This window comes from Staurois parvus, unplaced genomic scaffold (assembly GCF_062004578.1).
Source record: "Staurois parvus isolate SC_StPar_1 unplaced genomic scaffold, SC_StPar_1.0 ptg000779l, whole genome shotgun sequence".
Classification (NCBI taxonomy): domain Eukaryota; kingdom Metazoa; phylum Chordata; class Amphibia; order Anura; family Ranidae; genus Staurois; species Staurois parvus.
In genome coordinates this window covers 2,878,229-2,905,000 of record NW_028318575.1, presented here as the reverse complement: position 1 = coordinate 2,905,000, position 26,772 = coordinate 2,878,229, and the positions used below count along the sequence as shown (strand labels likewise).

Genomic DNA, 26,772 nt, shown 5'->3' with positions numbered 1-26,772 from the left:
GTGTGTCACTTACCTGGAGAAGAGATGGCACCAGGATGCAGTATTGGGAGAAAGGCAAGCCGGTGGAGGAGGTATAATGCTTTGTCTAGTGTAGTCCATGTCTTGGTGTCAGGGCTGTTTTGCTGCCAAAAGGGGGCTTAATGTTAGGTGGGTGGTCATAATGTTATGACTGATCAGTGTGTATATACTGTACATAGTATAGAACTGCCTGTTGTTTAACTGTCTCCCCAGCAGATACTGATACTCCCAATTTTTAAACTTGTGAACTATATGACTGTAAGACCTACTGGTTCAATAAAAAACTAACAGACTTCCTATCTTCTTTGGTGAAATGCTTAAAAATGGGTAATTAATTATCCATTTGACTGGTCATATATTTCCTGTTGTTCATTTCATATGCAATATAATGTATTCTGTATCCACCCAGTCTGGGTTGTCAGTTGTGTGTTTCCAACCTTGTAGTAACAGTTTGGTGAAGGCTCTTTTCTGTTCTGAATCCAAAAAGTGTACCTCCAGTGCCCTGCCGTTCGTTTTACCTTCTTCTGTTCCTGGCATGACTGTGCCCCCGTGCTCAAAGCCAGCTCCATAAAGACATGGTTTGAAGAGTTTGTGGAGGAACTCAAGTGTCTTGTACAGAGCCCTGACCTCAACTCTACTGAACACCTTTTGGGATGAATTAAAAATGCCTATTGACCCAAGTCTTCTCATCCAACATCAGCACCTTTTAAAAAATAAAAATGTCCTTTTGGACGAATGGGCCCATGTTCCCACAGACACAATCTGGACTCTTGTGGAAGCCTTTCCAGAACATTTGGTATTGTAATACCCACAAAGGCTGCAGGTCACTCCATATTAATGGCCATAGTTTTGGAATAGGTTGTACAACTAGCACCACATAGGTTTGATACACAGGTCTACAACCCTTTTGCCCCTTAGTTTAGGGCTACTTATTTTTTTTTTTTTACCTAACCATACTAATACAAAGAGAAGGGAGGCACAGAACCCCGTGCAGGTAAACGTGGCCCTCCACGGGTATACGCTTTAGTACACCCCATGTGAACAAGGCTTCATTCTTGCTGTAACACATACAAGGGAGGAGTGACTGCCAATAGTGGAATATACTCCGTGATGTGGCTGAAGATGGATATAGAGGATGAAGTTTCCAGTCAGGAGGGTGTCTACAGGGAAATGTCCCATTTTTCTGTTGTTTCTACAATATGGAGTGTATGTGATATATGACTGTGTCTTTCTTGGAGTATTTCTTGGCTACATTGGGACTTTTCACAGCTCTGTTCAGGTGACACCTGGTATTGGGGTCATTGAGCAAATACAGAACTATATAAGCAGAGTTGTTAAGAATATAGCTTCCACAATAGAAAACATAAAATTCATGTGATTGGAAACATCCTGCTAGAAACAGGTTTAATGTTTCCTCCATATGGCTGTAATTTAGGGTTAGATAGTAAAAAGACGAGTTATGTCTCCTATGTGGAAAGGCATGTATAGCAGAATTCTAAATAGTTTATTTTCAGTATTCTAGATCCAGTTGTTCTTATCACATATAAAGCATAAAGCCAGACCAACAGCTAAATACCCATTTCAGATACATACTATATAGGTGAACTAGTATCTGACAAAATATTGAAATTCTGCTCAGTCAGTCTTGTAATTCACAGAGCCTTGCCATAAAGTGTGCCTCAATCAATCACAGGCAGCAGAAGAGCTGTGAGCACATTGAGACTACTAGGGACCAATGCTGGGGATAAGAGATCGAGAGTTGAAGTAGTAATAATAATGATTGGCGACCCCCCTCTGAGGAGGTGTTTGCACACGCTACGCGTCAGGAGGAGCCACACCACGCCGTGACGTCACGCCGTCGGAGCAACATGGAGCTCCGGCGGCCACCTTTAAACTCCTGATGGTCAGTCATACTGCTATCTGTTTTTTTTACCTACACCTTTGTGTATTTGATGCATCTTTAATAAAATTCATTATTACCTACTACACTATGGGATTATTCCTGTTCCCACTGCTTGGGGGAGTATTTTAAACCTACAGACCCACCATCACAGGGCGGACCACAACCTTTTAAGGAGATTTGCGGTGATATAGGAGTAACCCCATAAAGGAGCAAGGGATATCCTGATACCTGGATTGCGGTTGTCTGCACTTGTTGATCCATCTCTTGGAGGATAGACCACTCATCCCCAGGCTTCACCAGATGACACCAGGTTACATTTACATAAGGCGCATTTGATATGCGCATCTGGTAGGCGCGCACCACCTACACCACTATCCGCACCTCTTTTGTTGTTGGATCAGGATTCACCACAGTCACATATTTGGAAATTTTATATGTTTGTCTGGTTGATTGTGCATTTATCTTAGTAATTGTGCATTTTGTGAGTTATATGAGGATATACTTCTTATTTTTATAGCGCTGCACTTATTTATGTTTATATATTTCTATTTATGGTTGGTTATCCATCTCTGTGCATAGACGCTTATTCTTTCCCTTTTTTTTCCTCCAGGCGCTCACTTTTTGACTTATATACTTAGTAATAATAATACCCACGATAATTATATTTTATATTCTGAAAGAATTATTCATGTTCTTGCAATTACTCTATAACCCTGATACAAACACCTTTACATTTGTTTTTGTAGAACACCAAACCTAATCTGTACTATAAAGTGTTAGCAGAGGAGCATGGGAAGGAAAAGTACTAACGGCACTCCTGGTGAAGCGAGTGCCCCCCTAAGTGTGATAAAATTGTACAAACAGTGGGAGGGTCTTAACAAGGTATTGTTAAATACTAGGAGTGCTCTACATTCAGAGTTCAGAAGTACACTACGCACAAGGTGCAGGGTTCAGGAATGCGCTACATACAAGGTGCAGAGTTCAGGAGTGTATGATGTGCAGAGTACAGAGTTCAGGAGCGCATGACAGGCAGAGTACAAAGTTGAAGCGTTTGTGACATACAGAGTGCAGGGTTCAGGAGTATGTGATGTACAGAGTGCAGATTTTAGGGGTGTGCTACATACAGAGTTCAGGAGTGTGCTACGTACAGAGTGCAGAGTTCAGGAGTGTGCTACACACAGAGTGCAGAGTTCAGGAGTGTACTACGTACAGAATGCAGAGTTCAGGAGGGTGCTACACACAGAGTGCCAAGTTCAGGAGTGTGCTATGTACAGAATGCAGAGTTCAGGAGTGTATAATGTGCAGGGTTCAGGAGTGTGCTACACACAGAGTGCAGAGTTCAGGAGTGTGCTACGTGCAGAGTTCAGGAGTGTGCAACGCACTGAATGCAGCATTCACTATATCTGGTCTCCCCGGACCCTGCATTCACTATATCCGGTCTCCCCGGACCCTGCATTCACTATATCCGGTCTCCCCGGTCCCTGCATTCACTATATCCGGTCTCCCCGGACCCTGCATTCACTATATCCGGTCTCCCCGGACCCTGCATTCACTATATCCGGTCTCCCCGGACCCTGCATTCACTATATCCGGTCTCCCCGGACCCTGCATTCACTATATCCGGTCTCCCCGGACCCTGCATTCACTATATCCGGTCTCCCCGGACCCTGCATTCACTATATCCGCTCTCCCCGGACCCTGCATTCACTATATCCGGTCTCCCCGGACCCTGCATTCACTAAATCTGGTCTCCCCGGACCCTGCATTCACTATATCTGGTCTCCCACAGTACACAGAACATGGATGTGCAATTATTTTAGTAAATATAAACTGTTAAATACCTTTTCTCATCTGCAGTATATTGCAGTTTTGTGACTTCTATCAGTGTCCAGCAGAGCACTGGTTAAAGCTTGTAGGAGGAGTTTTTTTCTAGGAAGATGCAGAACCCCTGACCTCTGTCTGGACAGCGCTGATTAGCCCTGTGCTGATCACGTGCACTCTCCCAAGAAAAAAAACCTCTCTAGCAATACACACCAAACTGAGCATGTGTGCAAATGCCTATTGTTCAGTCTATCTTATCAGGAGACCAGAGGTGGTCACTTGAAAAAGGGGAGGAACAGAGAAGAAAGGATCAAACAGACTTTTTATACAATGCGGAGAATTAACCCTTTAGGTTCCACAGTGAGTATAACAAGCATGCTTTACTGCATATACAGACCGATTGTACTGTTGTGGGTTTAGTAACACTTTAATAGCCTCCTTAATGATGTTCCTTCTATCCCAGGCCCCATGGCAGCTGCGTGGGCTGCTATGTCTTTGGTTCTTCCATTGGTGTGCTGTGAACAGCTGGTCAGAACTGAGACTCGCACATGGTAGAAAAATCCTCCCATTAATGACAAAAAGTTGCAATCTCGCCTTGTACTACACTATCAAACGTTCGCCCTCTTGGCCATATAAGAAATCAATGAATGCCATCATATACAGTACATACAGCATCTATGGAACAATATCCAATGTACGGAGTGCAACAGCGTGGAGTATATCATGTACAGCACAGTGTCATTTGTCAAACTGCAATTACAGGAATCTCTCTGATGGTTTGGATTTCCTGGTACTCCCTCTAATTAATAATTTGATAATTAAAGGGAAGCTCAGCTGCCATTATAATTTATTGCCTTCATGTGACCACTTCCTTAGCCACATGCATTTATTATGTCTGACAGCTTGCTATAGGGAAACAATAGAGAGAATTATAATACCATGTAGAAATGACTGCTACAGCTATGATGCCCTTTGTGAAAACTATTTAAACAAACGTCTTTTTTTCTCTTTTAACCCATTCTGCCCATAATCTATATATTAATGCCCCATGTAGAGCACATGTTTTTAAATGTTCTCCCCTTTGAGAGCCAGGAGCCAAAGTGGTTCCTGATCATGTGATCACAATATCCGCTATACAGGCTGGAAGCTTTATTGATCAAATTGAAAGTTTTTAGTCTGCAAATGAACACAGCCACATTCAGGCTGCACTGTTCATCTGCATTCTGTTTAATAGTGTAACTGTTGGATACAACTGCACTATTAAAAAAAAGCAATAACGTAATTTTAAACAACTATATATTTGTCAGCCTATAAGAAAAATAGAGCAGGGTCTTTATTTATAATATATATAATTATATATATATATATATATTTATATAAATATATATATATATATATAAAAAGCCAAATAAAAACCTTATGTCATTAAAAAATAAATTATTTAGGTGTGAAATCTAGTTATATATATATATTTGGTAAGTTCGCTGCTGCTGCTAAACTTGGCCTAGGCATCAATGAGCTCTAATCATGAAATGGTTGAAGAGGCGGACAAGAGGTTTTCTTTAAAAAAAAATTGTTATAGTACATTTTTAAATTACATCCAAAACCCAAATCTAAAAAATAACAAAGTTTCCATATTTGAGATAATACATAAATAACAGTTACAGTATCAGTCCCTAGTTGGATTACAGCTTTTCAGTTGCTACATTTGTAGAAAAAAAAATGACAGTATAAAAGGAGATCTCAGATCTTGCTGCTTGATCAAGTGTGATTCTCTTGTATGATGATCCAGGTATAATCCAGCTCTACCTCAGTGTCCTCTGAGTCACGTCCTCTGGTCTTAGAATGCCGCTAATATTCGTCATTGGAATATTAAATATTGTGTGATGAATACAGTCAAATCCTGCTGGATATTTAGTTCACTCAGTGTTTCCTGTAGCACTTGGCTCAGTCTTCCTTCACCCGCGCGCTCCCTGCAGATTAAAAGAGGAAAAAGTATTAAAAACTCTGACCAAACTTTTTTTTTTTTTTTTTTTTCCTTTTAAATTCTTTTTATTAAGGAGCTTTAAACTTTAAGTTCCTAAAGTCTTTCCTGAGGTTTTATTCCTTTTTTAAAGTGGCTCTAAAAGCTACATTTCTTTTACCTTAATGCATTCCCTGCTTTAAAGTAAAAGACTTTCTGAGTGCAGCAATCTCCCCCCACCCCCTTATACTTACCTGAAGCCCCCTGTTTCCTCTTGTACCAAATTCCAAATTGTATTGTAACTGTAATGTCTACCTTCATTTTGTAAAGCGCTGCGCAAACTGTTGGTAGTACATAAATCCTGTATAATAATAATAACCCGATCTCGATCAAATGCTGTGCATGAGAGCAGATGCTCTCTCCCTCCTCATTGGCTCAGAGGCTGTAGCCATTTGTGCTGTCAATCCCAGCCAATGAGGAGGGAGAGAGCATCTGCTCTCATGCACAGGCTGTAGCCATTTGTGCTGTCAATCCCAGCCAATGAGGAGGGAGCAGGGGGGTGGGGGCTGAGCCATTCTCTGTTTGTCAATGAACACAGACCATGGCTCAAGAGCAAGCCTGCACAAGTGCCCCCATAGCAAACCGCTTACTATGGAGGCAAATGGGAACTCAACATACAGGGGTGGAAGATCTCAGAGCTGAGAATGATCACATTACCATGGAGCAACAGTGTAAACGGATGAGCCAAACAAACCTGGGTTTGGTTTGAGGGAGACTCGGCTAACATTATAGAAGTTTAGGTGCCAAATCCCATCCCCAATGTTTGGAAGCTGAATGTTAAAAATCAGTTTTGGACATTTTCTAGGCAAGGGACTGTCTAACAAATGGTATGGGTGCTGGGCACTGCCCTGGGGAATGTCTACCAAAGGAAAATTAAAATTCCATTTTGTGGGGAGCAACGAGTTCTGTGTCTATATCTGGTCAATAACATCACCCGGGAGACCCTCCCCCCCCTTTTGTATACTCTGCTGTCATCCGTTGCAACTGACATTTGCAGGCAAGCAGTTATCGGGAATGGATTGTGCCAGCAGTCGAAGGTCTTTAATTTTGTGGGATGGTGGGCAATGGGCATTGTGATTGACCTGGATCTGCATTACTGGGCGACATGATTGATGGCAGATGTACATTGTGAGATGTGTTTATTAGGACTTTTCAGAAACTTTGTGTTTATTTACTTTTTGCTTTTCTTGTGAATGAGTATTACATGCCCCTAATTCACATGGGGGGGGGACCTGGGTGCCCCCTTATTGTTAGAGGGTTTTTTTAATGATAATCCCTCCCACCTGTAGACCACCACAACCACCACCCCACCAGAGTTGTGGGGAGGAGGCCCTTGTCTTCATCAACATGGAACCCCCCCATGTAAGAGGCATGTATGTGGCCTGATATATTTCAGGAGGAAAGGGGGTGCACACTCATCCCCCCTTTCCTGACCTGCCAGGCTACATGCTCAGATAAGGGTCTGGTGTAGATTTTTTAAGGGAACTCTACACATTTGTTCTGGATTTTTGCACTGGGATTCCCTTGAAAATCCATACCAGGCCTGAATTATGGGAAAATTCTTCAACATTTCAGAACAAGTCCAGGTGATTGTGACTAACTACTACTAGATATAGTTAAAAAGCACCCATCCATCACCTGTATTCTTTGACTACACGTCACTCCGGTGTATCCATGGCGACAGGAACATACGTTAGGCGAGGTACATCGACCACCATATAAACACTTGTAATTACACACGGCTGAAATAACACAGAAAACACGATGAACAAGGAGACATTTTCCTGTCTTGTGATTCAAGTGCATATAAACAAAGATCATGGCACACCACCATGAGATACAAAGCATTACTTACGGCTCTGGCACTGCGCCCCTTCCCATTCCGGGGGGCACTGGCATGTGTTGGGGCCAATACACTCCCCGCCATTCTTACATTTCTGAAGACATATTGCTGTGGAAATCAGAAACCAACATTTCAATTAATTAAGGTAAATATACAGCGGGAAGAGAAACACAGTAAGTGCTATAAAATGTTGTTTACATTGAATGTAAGAATGTATCAAGTTCACTGTCTCTGTGTTTTCTATTCAAATAGAGGATAACTCTCATGTTTTTGTAATTACTTGAATTAACACAGAACTTATGGGTTTCCAAGAGTCCCATTTTTCTTCTTTTATTGTGGAATGGCAGAGCTCATATGTAGTATACCAGTGGTGGCCAACTTTCTAAATATGGGGTGCCTGATGTGTGCCCCTCAACATCACCATCACAAGGGCCGAACATAAAATTCAGTGAATATTCAGGGTCAGAGACAGTAGACACACAACAGGATATATTCAAAGACTAATGATATGATACAAGAGACTGTGGACAGGATACAAGAGTTTATCAGACTGTGGACAGGATACAAGAGTTTATCAGACTGTGGACAGGATACAAGAGTTTATCAGACTGTGGAGAGGATACAAGAGTTTATCAGACTGTGGACAGGATACAAGAGTTTATCAGACTGTGGAGAGGATACAAGAGTTTATCAGAGACTGTGGACAGGATACAAGAGTTTATCAGACTGTGGACAGGATACAAGAGTTTATCAGACTGTGGAGAGGATACAAGAGTTTATCAGAGACTGTGGATATAATACATGAGATGGTCAGAGACTGCAGATATAATACAGTGGGGAAAATAATGATTTGATCCCCTGTAGATTTTGTAAGTTTGCCCACTTACAAAGAAATGAAGGATCTATAATTTTTATCATAGGTGTATTCTAAATAATAGAGACAGAATATCAACCAAAAATCCAGAAGAAACACGATACAAATGTTATTAATTGAGTTGCAGGTCAGTGAGTAAAATAAGTGTTTGATCTCCAAAGAAAACATGACTTAGTACTTGGTGGAGAAACACTTGTTGGCAAACACAAAGGTAAGAGGTTTCTTGTAGTTGGTTACCAGGTTTGCACACATCTCAGGAGGGATTTTGGTCCACTCTTCTTTACAGATCTTTTCGAAATCTTTAAGGTTTCTTGGCTGTCGCTTGGCAACTCGAAGTTTCAGCTCCCTCCATAAATTTTCTATAGGATTAAGGTCTGGAGATTGGCTAGTCTGCTCCATGATCTTAATGTGCTTCTTCTTGAGCCACTCCTTTGTTGCCTTGGTGGTATGTTTTGGGTCATTGTCATGCTGGAAGACCCATCCACGACCCATCTGCTGTGTTCTGGCTGAGGGAAGAAGGTTCTCATACAAGATTTTACAATACATGGCCCCGTCCATTGGCCCCTCAATGCAGCAAATTCAGCCTGTACCTTTAGCAGAGAAACAGCCCCAATAGTGTTTCCACCTCCATGCTTGACTGTAGGGTTGGTGTTCTCAGGGTCATAGTTCTTCTTCCAAACACAGCGAGTCGAGTTAATGCCAAAGAGCTAAATTTTGGTCTCATCTGACTACCGCACTTTCTCTCAATCCTTCTCTGAATCATTTAGATGTTCATTGTCAAACTTTAGGGGGGGACCTTGTGGGCGCTGAAGGATTTCAATCCATGGTATTGTGTTACCAATGGTTTGTTTGGTGACTGTGGTCCCAACTGCCTTGAGACCATTCACAAGCTCCTTCCATGTAGTTCTGGGCTGATCCCTCACTTTTCTCATGATTTTCCTTACTCCATGAGGCAAAATCTTGCATGGAGCTCCAGACCAAGGGTGATTGATGGTTATTTTGCATTTCTTCCATTTGTGAATAATTGCTAAAACAGCTGTCTCCTCACCAAGTTTCTTGCTGCCCATTCCAGCCTTGTGCAGGTCTACAATCTGGTCCCTGACGTCCTTTGACAGCTGTTTGGTCTTGCCCATGGTGGTGCCCAATAAAGAATTTCTGTGGACAGGTGTCTTTTATACACATAACAAGTTGTCGTTAGCAGCACCTTCCTAAATTGACAGGACTAATCTGTGTACCACATGTGCACATAGCCAGGCTGTGGGAGCCAGAATTATTGTTGGTTGGTAGGGGATCAAATACTTATTTTACTCACTGAACTGCAACTCAATGTATAACATTTGTATCATGTGTTTTTTCTGGATTTGTGGTTGATATTCTGTCTCTATCATTTAAAATAAAATGATAAAAATCATAGACCCTTAATTTCTTTATAATTGGGCAAACTTACACAATCTGCAGGGGATCAAATACTTATTTTCCCCACTGTGCATGAGATGGTTAGAGACTGTGGACAGGATACAACAGATAGTCAGAGATTGCAGACAGGATCCAAATATGGTCAGAGACTGCAGACATTATACAGGAGGTGGTCAAAGACTATGGACATGATACAAGAGATGGTCAGAGACTGCAGACATTGTACAGGAAATGGTCAGAGACTATGGACATGATACAAGAGATGATCAGAGACTGTGGACATGGTACAAGAGATGGTTAGAGACTGTGGACATGCTACAAGAGATGGTTAGAGGCTGCAGGCATAGCAGGAGACTGTCAGAGATGGTGAACACACTATAGGAGTTATTAAGAGACTGGTGACATGTTTCAGGAGACCATAATAGATTGGAGACCTATTATATTAGACTGCTGAAAATCACTGCCATAACAGGGTAATAGAAAAACACAGATTCATGTCTGAATGGGCCCTGAGGGCTGCTCAAAAAAAGAGCCAAAGGGTCGCATGTGGGCCCTGGGCTGCAGGTTAGGCACCAGAGTAGTGTATGATTACACACACACACGTATAGTACGTATAGATTCTGTATTCGTTGAGAACTCTCCCCTTACGTGTATTGCATCGCTTTCCTTTCCAGCCTGATGGACAGGAGCAAATATTGGGACCGACACACTTTCCTCCATTCATACATGTCGGGTCACAAACACCTAAAAAAGACAATACGAAAATCCCGAGTATTACTTTGTATTCTGTGTGGATGGAATAAAGAATATAAGTGCGCTGCAACTACTTGTCTTGTGGACTTTTATACATTGGAGGTAAATACTGTACAAGGGTTATCCTCCAGTCACATGACAACCTTTAGGTTTTGGTTTGAATGCTGTTTTCTATGGAATATATAAATTCCACTCCCTCCTCCATCTCCCTTCTACTCCTTAACTCCTTGAACAATGTTGGGGGGAAAATATAAAATAAAGGGAATAGTTGGTGAGTCCAGGAATGGTATGAGGGTAAGGTATAATATAAAGGGGGATAGGAGGTGAGTCCACAGTTTCTCATGTCCCTCTCAGTCTATGACATATTGTGCAGCTTTTTGTACCAATGGATCTTCTCCCAGAAAAATGTGGAGTTTCCCTTTCTATACTATAGAAAAAAATTCTGGGATGAGAGCAGAGAGTCTCTGGAAATGAGTGTCCCTCACTGATGAGTACTTGGGTCACCATGGCAGGAAATAGTCCTCATCCTCCAGGACCCATTGGTAACATCACTGGCACAGTCTACTCTCCTTGGGTTTGTAGGTATGTCTTTACCATCCTGATTCAATTTCCAGCCTGTGAGCACTCAGTCTGCACAGGCTCGGAGTCTGTCTGTCTTTGGGGGTCTTGTAGCATCTCCAGGTAGGCCAGTTTGTAGTCTCTTTGTGGTGATTGGTAAGTAGTTTCTGGGAGTTTATTTCATATCTCTATTCTTTGATATTTTTTGGAATTATTCATTATGTTCTGTATTTGAGATTCTGTCAGTCCACATTGTTGGGAGTTTTGGATGGACGGTGCTGATTTCTGAGTTGTTGCAGGCCACACGGTTTGGGTTGGTCTTTGTTGGTCAGTAAAGTCATATGAGCTGGGGCTGCTGTTTTGTAGATAGTCCCAGTATGATACTGCTGTCTTCTGTACTGATAGATGTAAAGGGAATCTACCAAGTTCAGACTGACAAGCCATGTTGGAGGTGCACCATTGAACTTCGAGGAGGTGCTTGCTGAATTCCAGATGGAATATTTCTGTTAAGCTGGAGTCCCATTTGGGTTGGTCAGGGTAAGTGACAAAGCCACATACTTCACTGCTATAAAGGAGGATTGGGGTGATGACACTGTTAACTTTCCAATCACACTTTCTCTCCCACTCCCCTCAATCTGTATCCTCCTTCTTTCTCTCTTTAGTTCACTTTCTTCCTTATATCTTTCTTATTTCTTCTTTTCTCTCCCTTTCTCACCCTTCTTTTTTCCTTCTCTCTCCTCTATTTCGTCTCTTGCTGCCTTCCTCTTTCATTGTCTGCTCTCTCTCCTCTTTCCTTCTCTTTTTTTCATTCTTTCTTTCCTTCTTTTTCTCTTCTCTTTCATTCTTTCTTTCCTTCGCCTTTCTTTTCTCTTTTGTTCTTTTTTTAATTCCTTCTCCTTTCTTTTTTTCTTTTGTTCCTTCTTTCCTTCTCCTTTCTCGTCACTTTGCTCCTTCTTTCCTTCTCCTTTCTCGTCACTTTGCTCCTTCTTTCCTTCTCCTTTCTCGTCACTTTGCTCCTTCTTTCCTTCTCCTTTCTCGTCACTTTGCTCCTTCTTTCCTTCTCCTTTCTCTTTGCTTTTTTTCCTTCTTTCCTTCTCCTTTCTCTTCGCTTTTGTTCCTTCTCTTTTCTTTTTTTGTTCTTTCTCTCCTTCCTTCTCCTTTCTTTTCTTCTTTTGTTATTTCCTTTCTCTTCGCTTTCATTATTGCTGTCCTTCTCTTTTCTCTACACTTTCGTTCTTTCTTTCCTTCTCCTTTCATTTTTCTTTTGTTCTTTCTTTCCTTCTCCTTTCTTTTCACTTTCATTCCTTCTTTCCTTCTCATCTCTCTTCGCTTTCATTCATTCTTTCTTTAGTTATCCTTTCTCTTTTTTTCTTTCCTTCCCCCTTCATTTCTCTTTTTTATTTTTTCCTTCTCCTTTTCTCTTTTGCTTTATTTTTTCTCTCCTTCTTTCTCTTCTCTGTCACTTTTCCTTTCCTTTACCTTTATGCCCCTCATTTCTGTCCTTCTCTTTCTATTTTTCTTTCTTCACTATGTCTCTTCTCCTTCTCTTTTCTCTCCTCTCTCCCTCCCATCTCATATACATTTTCTTTTTCCAGTATAAATCAAAATCTAGAGACAGAACAGAGACAGCGGAGAAGCAGAGCTCAGTGTAGAAACATCACATTCACCTACTTGTCTGACATCTTTTCCCGACATATCCGTCTGGACAGCTGCACATATTATTCCTCATACACTGACCACCGTTCTTACATGGGGGGCTGCACACCGCTGAAATCATACAAAACAGTGTCTAGGTATACATCGCCCATCATTATCAAAGCATGTATGAGATTGATAACGGAAAAGCAATATAATATTTAAAAAAACACAACTATTAGGGCTCATACACACAGACGTTTCCAGGTTCCCTGGAGGCACAGGTTCAGTGTCCAGCCCCACTGCCAGCAGCCTGTCAAAATCTGTGACAGGCTGAAATATGCGGTGGCTGCATGCAGACGCTTGCTGTACTGAGTGATACTTGTATTTAGGGCCTTCAGGGATGTATGCCTTGAATCCAGGAATTCTGTGTTCATGGTATATGTTTCTGAATGTATACCGCCCTAAATAAATGTGAGTACTGCTTGGTACAGCATCCATCTGCAGCATATTTTGACAAACTACCAGCTGCGGGGCTGAAAACTGCACTTGTGCCTTGCAGGTGCTGGAAAAAAATGCTGAAACGCTGATGGGCCAAACCGACTGTGTGCATGGAGCCTTATAATCACCGATTATCACCAGATAATATCCCTTCCTTCCTATTTTCTTAAAAGGTGATTAAAGGGTACTCCATTTTCATGGGGAAAAAAAATTACAAATAAAAAAAAAAATGAAACATATGAGCTGGTATCAAAATGTTTCAAGACTATTTTTGTAACATGGCAACAGACGGCAGCACAAACTTACACACACACACACACAGTCACAGGGAGCACCAACCTTCATAAGTCAGTGTGCCACAAGACATCGTCCTGTGTACATCGGGAGCTGTGCAACTGGTGCTATTCTGACCACATACGTTACCACGTCTGCTTTTTCATCATGAGCAGGAAGTTAGAACAAAGAGCAAACGTGAAATTCTGAGTGAAACTGGGAAAATCTGCCACAGAGACATTTGACATGATTCTGAAAGTTTACACACACAGTCACAGGGAGCACCAACCTTCATAAGTCAGTGCGTCACAAGACATTGTCCTGTGTACATTGGGAGCTGTGCAACCGGTGCTATTCTGACCACATGCGTTACCACGTCTGCTATTTCATCATGAGCAGGAAGTTGGAACAAAGAGCAAACGTGAAATTCTGAGTGAAACTGGGAAAATCTTCCACAGAAACATTTGACATGATTCAGAATGTTTACGGCGGTGCTGCAATGAGTCGTTCAAGCACGTGTACTTCGAGAGTGGAAGAACATCACAGGAAGATGACAAGAGATCAGGAAGACATTCCATGAGCTCAACCACTGAAAATGCCATCTTCTCAAAGATGAAGATCAGCTCAAAGGTCGCTGTTCTGTCAACATTGATGAGATCCAGCGATTTGCCCAGTTTCATGCAGCTTTTCACGTTTGCTCTTTAATTTCAACTTGCTGTCCATGGTGAAATAGCAGACATGGTAACATGGTCAGAATAGCACCAGTTGCACAGTTCCCAATGTACACAGGACGATGTCTTTTGGCACACTGACTTATGAAGGTTGGTGCTCCCTGTGACTGTGCATGCATCCTTGTGCTACCATCTGTTGGCGTGTTACCATCTGTTGGCGTGTTACAAAACTTTTTGATACCACTTTGTACAATTGCTGCACAAGCCATGTTGAACTTGAATGTTATTAAAAATGACCTTTCCTTTTCAATCTGCAACTCTGTAATTTTCTGCAAAATGCAATACAATATGACAACCTGGAGGTGTTCTGTATACAGATGGTGCACAGAACACACCAGAAATGTCATCTCCTGCTTGTGTGAATGACTCGCTGATTTTCCCAAAAGTCTGCAGGGTGACAACGCTCACTCGCTGCACTGTGTATTGAAAGAGAAGTGTTGTCTGTTGGGGATGCAACAGCATGTACTATATACAGTATTGTGTGTTAATATCACTTGACCAGTAGATGGCACTGTACACTAAGGTTACCAGTTGTGCATATCTGTAAAACTTGTTGGTTCTTTTTTTTTTTTTTCTCTCTCTCTTCAAAACCAAGATGTCTGCTGAAATGTTTTGTGTGTTTGCAACTTAAGCCACACAAGTAAACCAAGTTCTGCCTCATCACAAGCTACTAGTGTCTTCTCTAACACATAACCAAATTGTCACCCTACAAGTCTGTTAGGATATCATAACACCAGCTCCTCTCCTCATTTCCATAAAGGAGGTGTTCTGTAGTGCACATTTTGAACAGACAGAACAAAACACTTTTAATTGCATGTTTAGGAGAGCAAAAGTGAGCAAATAAGAGAAGTTTATTGTTAGAATGTATGAACAATATGCACATATGGGGCAGCACAGTGGCTAAATGGTTAGCACTTCTCCTTGGCAGTACTGGGGTCGTTGGTTTGAATCCCAACCATGGCACCACCTGCTTGGAGTTTGCATGTTCTCCCTGTGCCTGCGTGGGTTTTCTCCGGGTACTCCGGTTTCCTCCCACACTCCAAAGACATGCTGGTAGGTTAATTGGATCTCATCTAAATTGTCCCTAGTATGTGTATGTATGAATGTGAGTTAGGGACCTTAGATTGTACGCCCCTTGAGGGTTAGGGACTGATGTGAATGTACAATATGTATATACAAACTTAAACTTAACCTATCCAAAACCGAGCTCCTGGTCTCCCCCCCCCCCCCCCCCCCCCGCGCCCCCCCCCATCCTCTCCATCACTACTAACAACGTCACCATCTCTCCCACCCCACATGCCAAAGTCCTGGGTGTCACCCTGGACTCCCACCTTTCCTTCCTACCCCACATCCAACTGCTATCCAGATCTTGCAGGCTCCACCTCCGCAATATCTCCAAGATACGCACATTCCTCACCCCAGACACCACCAAACAACTCGTACACTCCCTCATCATCTCACGCCTGGACTACTGCAACTCCCTCCTCACCAGCTTACCCAAACGAACGCTATCCCCACTCCACTCAATCCTGAACTCAGCGGCTAGACTCATCCACCTCACCAACCGCTCCACATCCACCTCCCCCCTCTGCCAATCCCTTCATTGGCTCCCAATTGCCCAACGCATCAAACTCAAACTGCTTACTCTCACCTACAAAGCCATTCACAATGCCGCCCCGAACTACATAACTGACCTGATACCTAAATACTACCCTACCCGTGCCCTCCGCTCCTCACAGGACCTCCTACTCTCTAGCTCCCTGGTCTCCTCCTCTTATGCCCGATTGCAGGACTTCCCCCATCCTCTGGAACTCCCTCCCCCAATCCATCAGACTGTCACCTACCCTCCTCACCTTCAGGCGCACCCTGAAAACCCTCCTCTTCAGGGAAGCCTACCCCAACCTCACCTAACACCTGACCTCACCTAACAACTAACCTCCTCCACTCCTCCCACCACTCCAATCCCCACAGCCATTTCCTCCTGTACCACCTTCCCCTCCCTCCTAGATTGTAAGCTCGAAAGAGCAGGGCCCTCGATCCCCTCGTGTATTGTATTGTTACTGTCCTGTCTCATGTTCTGTCCCCCTTGTTACTGTACAGCACTGAGCAAACCCTTTGGTGCTATATAAATACTGTATAATAATAATAATAATGTATATGTGACAGCACTATATAAGTACCTAAAATAAATAAATAATACACAGATTTTGGAATAGGATATTCCTTCTAAGAGGCAAAGAATATAAAATGATACTTATATAAATGAATCTGTACCAGACTTGCATTCATATACAGTATACTGTATATGGACAGCACAGTGGCTAAATGGTTAGCACTTCTGCCTGGTAGTACCAGGGTTGTTGGTTCGAATCCCAGCCACGGCACCACCTGCCTGAAGTTTGCATGTTCTCCCTGTTCTGCGTGGGTTTCCTCCGGGTACTCCAGTTTTCCTCCCACACTCCAAAGACATGCTGGTAGGTTAATTGTCTCCTGTCTAAATTGTCCCTAGTATGTGTATGTATGAATGTGAGTTAGGGACCTTAGATTGTACACTCCTTGAGGGTTAGGGACTGATGTGAATGTACAATATATATGGAAAGTGCTGTGTAAATTGACAGCGCTATATAAGTACCTGAAATAAATAATATACTGTATTTCCGTGTTTCATATTTTTAGTTGATGGAAGATGGCAGAAAACTCACCATTCTGGCACTGAGCTCCGTAGAAGCCATTGGGACAGAGGCACACATTGGACTTCAGACAAGTGCCACCATTCAGGCACACGGGGTGACACACCACTAAACGCATTCAAACAGAAAATCAAACCTTGTGAGATACATTAGTTCAAGCTGACATATGAAGTATACAGAAACCATACACTGACTATTGGGGTGTGAACAGGGGCGGACTGACAACTCATGGGGCCCCTGGGCAATAGGGTATCATGGGGCCCCTGTGTCCTTGCCCAAACTCAAAAAAGCCTATGAAAAAGGTACCAGGGGCATCTCATGGGGCCCCCTACTGACCCCGGGCCCTCGGGCAGTGCCCGAGCTTCCAAATGGTCAGTCTGCCCCTGGGTGTGAAGGTGATCTGGTGTGAGCAGTACTTAAAGGGACAATGTCATGGGAGACTAACAGAGGCTGCCATTACTGACACGCGTCTTCTTCTTGCATGTGGAGTGGGTGGCCCTGCTTTCCAAACCCTGTGCTGCCCAACTTCCTCTTTCCTGACACCAACATGGCAGATACATGTGATAGCATGCTGCCATTCACTGGCACCAGGAAAGGAAAATTACGGGAAGTATTTGTTACAAATTGTCATTTTCCTGGTGCCAATATGCAAGCATACTACCACACAAGGGAAATTACTGCAAGTAGGGATGCACCGATACTTTGAAAATACTTTGTGATGCGATTTGAGTCAATACGAATTGCACCACAAAGATCAGTATGCGAATTGAAGAGGAATGCGATTTGAAGAGGAATGCGATTCCTGTCCAAATTGCAAGCGGTTTTCCCAATGCTCCTGTGTGAACCAAGGCTTGGCATAGCCTGAGTTCACACAGGAACATTTCGGGAAACCTCCCTGCAGGCATCTCATGGTGAACGGAGAATTTACGTCAATACAAATTGCACCACAGCGAATAGCATGCGATTTGAAGAGGAATGTGATTCCTGTCCAAATCGCATGCAGTTTCCCCACTGCTCCTGTGTGAATTCAGGCGGTCATAGCCCGAGTTCACACAGAAGCATTGCGGGAAACCTCCTTGCAGGCATCCCATGCTGAGCGGAGAGTGGGTGTGTGGGGATGTATACTATGGTGTCAGATGCTCCATATTCTCAGCGGTAGGAGAGGAGAGAAAGCCACTTCACAGGTCTAGCGATTTGAAATCCCCCCAATGCTTTCTCTCCTTGCAGGGATGACAATTCGGGCTAGACAGCATCTGATTGATCAGCACTGTCCATGTGACGGTGCTGACCAATCAAAAGCCCTCTAACCCAAACTCTCATCCCTGCAAGGAGAGGAGAGAAAGCGTTGGGGAGGATTTCAAATCGCTAGACCTGTGAAGTGGCTTTCTCTCCTCTCCTACAGCTGAGAATGTGGAGCATCTGACACCATAGTATACATCCTAGCACACCCACTCTCCACTCAGCATGAGATGCCTGCCGGGACGTTTCCAGCACCACTCCTGTGTGAACTCGGGCTATGCCAAGCCTGGGTTCACACAGGAGCATTGGGAAAACTGCATGCAATTTGGACAGGAATCGCATTCCTATTCAGATCGCATGCTATTCTCTGTGGTGCAATTTGCATCCATACATTTTGTATTGACGCAAATTGCACCGCAAAGTATCGATACTCGCTGAATAAAAAAGGGGTATCGGTGCATCCCTAACGGTATGTTGTGATACATATTTTCAGTTTCCTGGTGCCAACAAGGAAGCATACTACCACATGCATGCTGCCATAGACGGGCACCATGAAAGGACATTTACAGTAGGTATTTTTTTACTATTTTCTGTTTTCTCTGTTTAGAGTACCACAGGGGATAGTAGGAGTGATTAAGATGCACAAGAGTAGACTCTGTGGTAATACCCCTGGGCCTCCACCAGATGTCACCAGCACTGGAATAATGTGTTGGGCAGTAGGGAAGAGCTACGGCATGTTCGGATCCTAGTCCAAACCCATCAGTGTGATCCCAACAGGAAGCTGTTACTGTACCAGGCCAATCATAATCGGGCAAACCGTTCCTCACTTAGCAGCCACATGTATGCATGCCCCTTGGGAGACGGCCAATGCCTTTTGGAGGGATTACTCAGGTGGATTTGGACTAGGATCCGAACACATCTGAGCTCATCCCTACTGGGCAGTAATACTGTAAGGAGCTCTTTAGTTGTTAACCTGCCTCTGGGTACCTGGGAGAAGAACCCTATCTGTGGGTAGTGCCCTAATGCCTCTTGGAGGGATCACTCAGGTGGCAATGGACTAGAATCCAAACACATCTGAGCTCATCCCTACTGGGCAGTAATACTGTAAGGAGCTCTTTAGCTTTTAACCTGCCTCTGGGTACCTGGGAGAAGAACCCTATCTGTGGGTAGTGCTCCAAGGGTCAGATTACACTGTTCAACAGGTAAAAAGTTTTGGGCATAAAATTAGCTAATCTTACATAATTTTGGGGTGCTGAAAACAAAAATGACCCTAAAAAATGTTGATTGGCTCTAGTTTCCATGATATATTCACCCATCTAATGACGTAAGCCATTCAAAATTATGATGCAACTTCAGCTGCATATTGCGCAATTGATACTGGTGACCAATAGAAAATTGCATGTATACTGAGATGATGCAATATTAGCCTTTAATTGCATCACTTCACTGCATAAAAGCTGCAGTATCTGTAGCTGATTGTAGTTCGACAGCGTCTTTACATTTCGTTTTATGCTTATATAGGCTACTCAGTAATGCCTCGAACTTGTGTGAATAAAGCAGATAATTTCTGCTATATCTGCGGTGAAATAACTTTTATCTCACAAAAAAGGAGGATAAAAGGAATGATTAAGAAAGCCTACAACTTGTATTTTGGCTGCAAGATAGGAGACCAGGACAAGAGCTGGGCACCACATATATGCTGCAATTCTTGTGGGATGGCACTGGAGCAATGGTTGAATGGAAAAAAGGCATCTATGCCTTTCGCTGTGCCAATGATTTGGAGAGAGCCAACAGATCATGTTAGTAATTGTTACTTTTGTATGGTGCCTCCAACAAAAGGGCTAAATAAGAAGAAAAAGTTATCTGTGCACTATCCAAATATTCCATCGGCAATACGTCCAGTTCCTCATGGAGAGGGGCTACCAATTCCTAAAGCACCAGAATCCTTCGTGGTTAAGTCAAGTGAGGAAGAACCTGAAGCGTGTAATCATCAACCGTCAACCTCACATGACCCAGACTTTCTTCCATCCACACCCACTGAACCACACCTCATTACACAAGTGGAATTGAGCGATCTTATCAGAGACCTGGATCTTCCGAAGAACAAGGCAGAGCTTTTGGGGTCAAGACTACAACAGTGGAATCTCCTAGCAAGTGATGTTCGTACGTCTTTCTACCGTCATCGTCAGAAAGATCTGATCCCATTCTTCGTCCAGGAAGGTGATATTGCTGTATGTAACAATGTTCATGGTTTAATCTCAGCCATCGGCATATGCTATGATCCCGATGAGTGGAGGCTGTTCATTGATGCTTCAAAGGCGAGTCTTAAAGCTGTTTTGCTCCATAATGGCAATCAGCTGCCGTCAGTTCCAGTTGCTTACGCAGTTTTAATGAAAGAAACGTATGAAAACTTGAAAGAGCTTTTAAGGTGCATCAACTATGATGAACATCAATGGTCGATTTGTGGTGACCTGAAGGTGATTGCTATCCTACTTGGACTTCAAGGTGGATATACTAAGTACTGCTGCTTCCTCTGTGAGTGGGACAGTCGTGCGAGAGAAATGCACTATGCCAAAAGAGACTGGCCATTACGCCAGTCATTGCAGCCTGGAGAAAAAAATGTTAACTATCCAGCACTTGTAGACAGCAATAAGATCTTATTACCTCCATTACACATCAAGTTGGGATTAATGAAAAACTTTGTTAAGGCAATGGACAAGAATAAAGCAGGTTTCAAGTACCTGATTAGCAAATTTCCAGCACTTAGTGCTGCAAAAATAAATGAAGGAGTCTTTGTTGGGCCACAGATTCGTAAACTTATTCATGATGATGAGTTTCTTTCTCTGTTGCGTGGAAAGGAAAAGGCTGCCTGGACAGCATTTGTATCAGTGACATCAAATTTTCTTGGAAACAATAAAACACCAGACTACAAGAAAGTGGTAGAAAAACTCATCCAGACTTACAGAAATCTGGGTTGCAACATGTCTCTAAAAATTCATTTTCTACATTCGCATCTGGATTTTTTCCCACCAAACTGTGGAGCAGTGAGTGATGAACACGGAGAGCGCTTCCATCAAGACATTGCAGCTATGGAAAGAAGATATCAAGGTAAATGGAGCCCATCAATGCTTGCTGACTATTGCTGGACAGTTGTAAGAGATAGCCCTTTCCTCGAATACAAGAGAAAAGCCAAGAGAAGCAAAACCGACACAAACTGAAGACAAAACTAGTGAGAATCCTAAGTATTAAAATGATTCAACTTAGCTTATGGCTATAATTTTTCTTGGTAATCCTATGCAATATATTATGCCATTTAGGCTTTGTTATGTAGTCAATATCACTTGCTTTATATTTGTGGAAAGACATCTATCTATATAATTATTGTGCATTATGTAGTCATTACGCCTATAGTAGAAAACTTTCCGTTTACAGAAAAACTAGAGCCAATTGACAAATTTCATTGTTATATTTGAACTCAGAATGTGAAATTCATTAAGAAATGGATCCTTTTGTTTCCAAAACTGGCAAAAAATAAAAATTTGTTGAACAGTGTTATAGATAAGGTGTGGTTTGGCGAGCTGTTTTCTGCAGGACGGTCCACCGACTGGGAACTCTACCATTTGGGTTAAGGACTCAAGTAAGAACGTAATCAACAAAACTTTGAATGTGAGCTTTTCCACGTAGGGGGAAAAGCAGGTTGACTTTTCCCAGCTCATACAACTACAGAAAGGAACACTCGACCAAAACCTGATGAGAATCCAAATTAGCATTAACTGTTAAAAAAGTATTGAATTTTGTATTGTATTTTGGAGACACTGGATTAAAAAAATGGGTTGGGCTGGTGGACTGCTGTAATGCTGGGGGTAAAAAAGCAAAGCATTAGACAGGTAATTTAGGCAATTGATGCATTAACTGGATTATTCAATTAATTCTCATCATAAAAACCACTTACCTGTGTTGCAGGTGGGTCCGCTCCAGCCAGGTTTGCATTTACACACATCAGGGGCCACACATTCACCTCCATTCTCACAGTGCCGATTACACACCACTGTATGAGGGAAACACAAGATTGTCAGCTGTCGGATCCTCACTATACAGGATGGATTTTCTCCTCATTCCCTGTCCTCTGGGAACATACCGCACCATCTGCAGAGCAGCTCTGCTATTGACCTCTAACTTAGATGACTGCTCATAAATATAGATCATTTCCAGATCTATCTGCATCTTTCATCAGCAATCCTGTGTCTTCTTATTAGTCCCTCACTATGGATAGAACAAATCACAGATCTCCATTTTATCAGAATGGTCAACCTGCAGTGCATGTTTTCATCTGCAGGTGGTGCTGTAAGTAGCCTCTTAGAGTGTGTTTATAATCCTAACTTCAGGATTGTACAGGGAGCCCGTCTATGTTGACTCATTTCATGAAGTAGATTAAAGCATAACTAAACCCAAGAACAAAAATCTAGTACATTGCACTTTACTGGTCCTTGGGTGTGGTGGCTGCATTAGTTTCTTTTATTTGACTATGAACCTTTTTCTTTTAGCAAGTACAGAAAATACCTGTTGATCTTACAGAAAATACTCTGTCCTTGTGACTTCCTGTGAGCTGAAAAGAAAGCACAACACATCCCCATATTTCAATTGTAAACTACTAATCCCATCAATCCAGCAGGTAATGGAGATAAACAAAGACAAACAAGCCCAGCCTGGATAACAACCATGGTTCCCTTCATAGATAGATACAATGGAGAATTAAGTGCAGACATGAAGGGACAGAGGAAGTGTGTTACTGGCAGGAACTACCTGGTGAATAGAAAAGGAAAAATAAAACAAATGCAGCCACAACATCTAAGGACCGGTAAACTGCAATATATGAAATTTTTGTTTTCTAGTTTAGATATACACTGCTCAAAAAAATTAAAGGATGACTTTTTAATCAGAGTCTAGCATCAAGTCAATGAAACTCCTGGGATATTGATCTGGTCAGTTGGGTGGCAGAGGGGGTTGTTAATCAGTTTCAGCTGCTTTGGTTTTAATGAAATTAACAACAGGTGCACTAGATGGGCAACAATGAGAAGACCCCCAAAACAGGAATGGTTTTACAGGTGGAGGCCACTGACATTTTTTCCCTTCTCATCTTTTCTGACTGTTCTTCACTAGTTTCGCATTTGGCTAGGATCAGTGTCACTACTGGAAGCATGAGACAATACCTGGACCCTACAGAGGTTGCACAGGCAGTCCAACTCCTCCAGGTTGTCACATCAATACGTGCCATTGCCAGAAGGTTTGCTGTGTCTCCCAGCACAGTCTCAAGAGCATGGAGGAGATTCCAGGAGACTGGCAGTTACTCTAGGAGAGCTGGACAGAGCCGTAGAAGGTCCATAATCCAGCAGCAGGACCGGTACCTGCTCCTTTGTGCAAGGAGGAACAGGATGAGCACCGCCAGAGCCCTACAAAATGACCTCCAGCAGGCCACTGGTGTGAATGTCTCTGACCAAACAATCAGAAACAGACTTCATGATGGTGGCCTGAAGGCCCGATGTCCTCTAGTGGGCCCTGTGGTCACTGCTCGGCACCATAGAGCTCGATTGGCATTTGCCATTGAACACTGGAATTGCCAGATCCACCACTGGTGCCCTGTGCTGTTCACAGATGAGAGCAGGTTCACCCTGAGCACATGTGACAGACGTGAAAGGCATATCCATGGAGGGACGCACAGACCTCTACAGGCTAGACAATGGCACCCTGACTGCCATTAGGTATCGGGATGAAATCCTTGAACACATTGTCAGACCCTACGCTGGTGCAGTGGGTCCGGGGTTCCTCCTGGTGCATGACATTGCCCGGCCTCATGTGGGGAGAGTATGCAGGCAGTTCCTGGAGGATGAAAGAATTGATACCATTGAATGGCCCCCACACTCGCCTCACCTAAATCCAATAAAACCCCTCTGGGATGTCATGTTTCGATCCATCTGATGCCACCAGGTCACACCTCAGACTGTCTAGGAACTCAGTGATGCCCTGAACATCTGGGAGGAAATCCCCCAGGACACCATCCGTCATCTCATTAGGAGCATGCCCCGACGTTTTCAGGCATGCATACAAGCACGTGGGGGCCATACAAACTACTGAGGACCATTTTGAGTTTCTGAAATGAAATTTCAGCAAAATGGACTCGCCTGCTGCATCATTTTTCACTTTTATTTTCTGGGTGTCTTTGAATTCAGTCCTCTGTAGGTCGATCATTTTCATTTCCATCAAACAATGAGACATCCTTACGTTCCTAACACTTTACCCCATCCATGTCAGTATAGAGATCCAGCAGGAGATTCTTCCCCATTGAGATCTGATGTGTTTCCTTTAATATTTTTGAACAGTGTACTTTAATTTTAGAACAAATAAAATCTCCTCCAAGATGGCAGCTGGTGCATTCGCCAGATTTTAGTTATGGTATGTATACTATTTTCTGCCGCAAGGGTTAAAGAACTCTGTGCTAGCAGTATACTGGAGAGCCTTGCCTCTGCTCCACGCAGAGTACAGCGGTCTGACACGCCCCTGCCCAATGCTCCAATCAATAGCCCTGCTTAGGCAACGTGAGCACTACTGATTGGAGCACTGGGCAGGGGGTGTGTCAGAGCACTACATTCTATGTGGAGCAGGGGTGTGACTCTCTAGTGTGCTGCTGGCACAGGGTATTTTAACCCAGAAAATGTTTATGCAGCCTGCTTGCATTACAGTAACAATATAGGAAGGTCCAATCGAGTTTTAAGTAAAACCTGGTCGCCTGGCTGTTCTACGGATACTCTCAGTCACTGACTTGGAACAGGCATACAGCAAATGAAGCCATCAATTCTCATCTCCTTACATAGTTACATAGTTAGTCTGGCTGAAAAAAAGACAAAAGTACATCCAGTTCAACCATAGAAAAAAAAAAAAGTTATAATCCTACACCCACAGTTGATCCAGAGGAAGACAAAACACCCAGCAAAGCATGATCCAATTTGCTCCTGCTGGGAAAAAAAATCCTTCCTGATCCCCCGAAAGGCAATCGGATATTCCCTGGATCAACGTTACCTATAAATGTTAGTATCCAGTTATATTCTGTGTATCCAAGAAACAATCCAGGACTTTTTTGAAGCAATCCACTGAGCTGGCCAGAACCAACTCTTGAGGGAGTCTATTCCACTCCTTGCTTGCTTTCCGTCAAGGACTGAGAAACCATTAAGTCCATTGCATTATCATGACAGCCAGACAACTGGCATTTTCAGAGGCAGGGACCAGGAATACAAGATTTGATATTTCCTGCATGATCCAGACTTACTTGTTTCACAGCGAGGTCCAACATAACCAAATGGACAGGAACAAACATTCCTAGCCTGGCAAGTCCCTCCATGTTCACAAGGTGGATCACAGTGAGCTTTTAAAAAAAAAAAACAAATAACAGCAATTATTTTAAAATCATAATTCTGAAAGTTATGGATTGATATTCTGTTCTGCCCATTAAACAGCTGAAGATTTGTCCATGAAAATGTGTGTCTATGTAAGTTGTCTCTTGAAACAAAAGCAGCAAGTCAGCTCCTGAAAAGTGTTTGTCTCCTCCTTGATAAATTGCAGTTAGTGATAGAACTGATGGGTAAACAAGGCACCCAGTCGTAGGACTACAAGGGGTTTAACTAAGTGCTCCATGCATAGAGATTCAGTTGGGTATATCAAATATTTTTTGGAGCGTTTTCATCTCTTTTTATTCAGTTTGATACCTTTTGACCTGTTTCAAGTGACTATCTTATGTTTATGCCCCAATATGCAAAGACCGTATTACCATACACATAAATTATGAAAAAATTATTAAAAAATTAATGAAAAAAATTAAAAACCCATATAAATAATACATTGTGAACAATTTTTAAGAATTCAAATAATAGTATTGGAAATTGCACAGTGCATAGTGTTGCTGTATTGGATATTTATTTAAAAAAAAAGTTAAAGCACTACATGAGTTTTCTCTTTTTTTGAGGTTCCTATTTTCTTTAAGAGCCAATAGGAGGGCTCGCTATTAAAGAACCGGAGATTTTCACATTGGAATTAGAGATTGGAAGGACTTTCATTTTGGACACTAGTGACACATTTGATTATTTGAATTCTTAATAATTGTTCACAATTTATTATTTATATGGGTATTTAATTTTTATCATTCATTTTTTCATAATGTTTTCACAATTTATGTGTATGATAATACGGTCTTTGCACATTGGGGTATTTATAAGTTATTTACACTTTCAAGGGTGAAAGTTAGACCTTTTATGCTGGAGGGTTTAAAATATATATACATTTTTTTATTTACATTGTGGATACCATAGTTCCATATATATCTTATGTTTATGGCTGAGCTGTACAATAGTACGGCTATCCTTTCTGTGTATTTGAAGTCAAAATCTTTTTTTGTTTGTTTTGGACAGAATTTGGATTTTTTTTTTTGCTCTCTGTTGTCCCGTTC

General features: G+C 42.5%; 1 protein-coding gene across 2 annotated transcripts in view; it reads right to left on the bottom strand.

Annotated features, from left to right (window-relative positions):
• Positions 1-5,298: 5,298 nt before the first annotated feature.
• The window catches only part of VWDE (von Willebrand factor D and EGF domains), a 177,562-nt gene continuing 156,088 nt past the window's right edge, over positions 5,299-26,772 (bottom strand). For both annotated transcript variants that reach the window (XM_089654581.1, XM_089654582.1), the window contains 8 exons: positions 25,600-25,695; positions 22,231-22,326; positions 17,052-17,147; positions 12,881-12,976; positions 10,547-10,642; positions 7,621-7,716; positions 7,404-7,507; positions 5,299-5,715 (listed from right to left, as the gene is read on the bottom strand). In XM_089654581.1, coding sequence (XP_089510707.1) covers positions 5,701-5,715; positions 7,404-7,507; positions 7,621-7,716; positions 10,547-10,642; positions 12,881-12,976; positions 17,052-17,147; positions 22,231-22,326; positions 25,600-25,695 — 695 coding nt within the window. In that variant the 3' untranslated portion in view covers positions 5,299-5,700. The remainder of the gene's footprint in view (positions 5,716-7,403; positions 7,508-7,620; positions 7,717-10,546; positions 10,643-12,880; positions 12,977-17,051; positions 17,148-22,230; positions 22,327-25,599; positions 25,696-26,772) is intronic.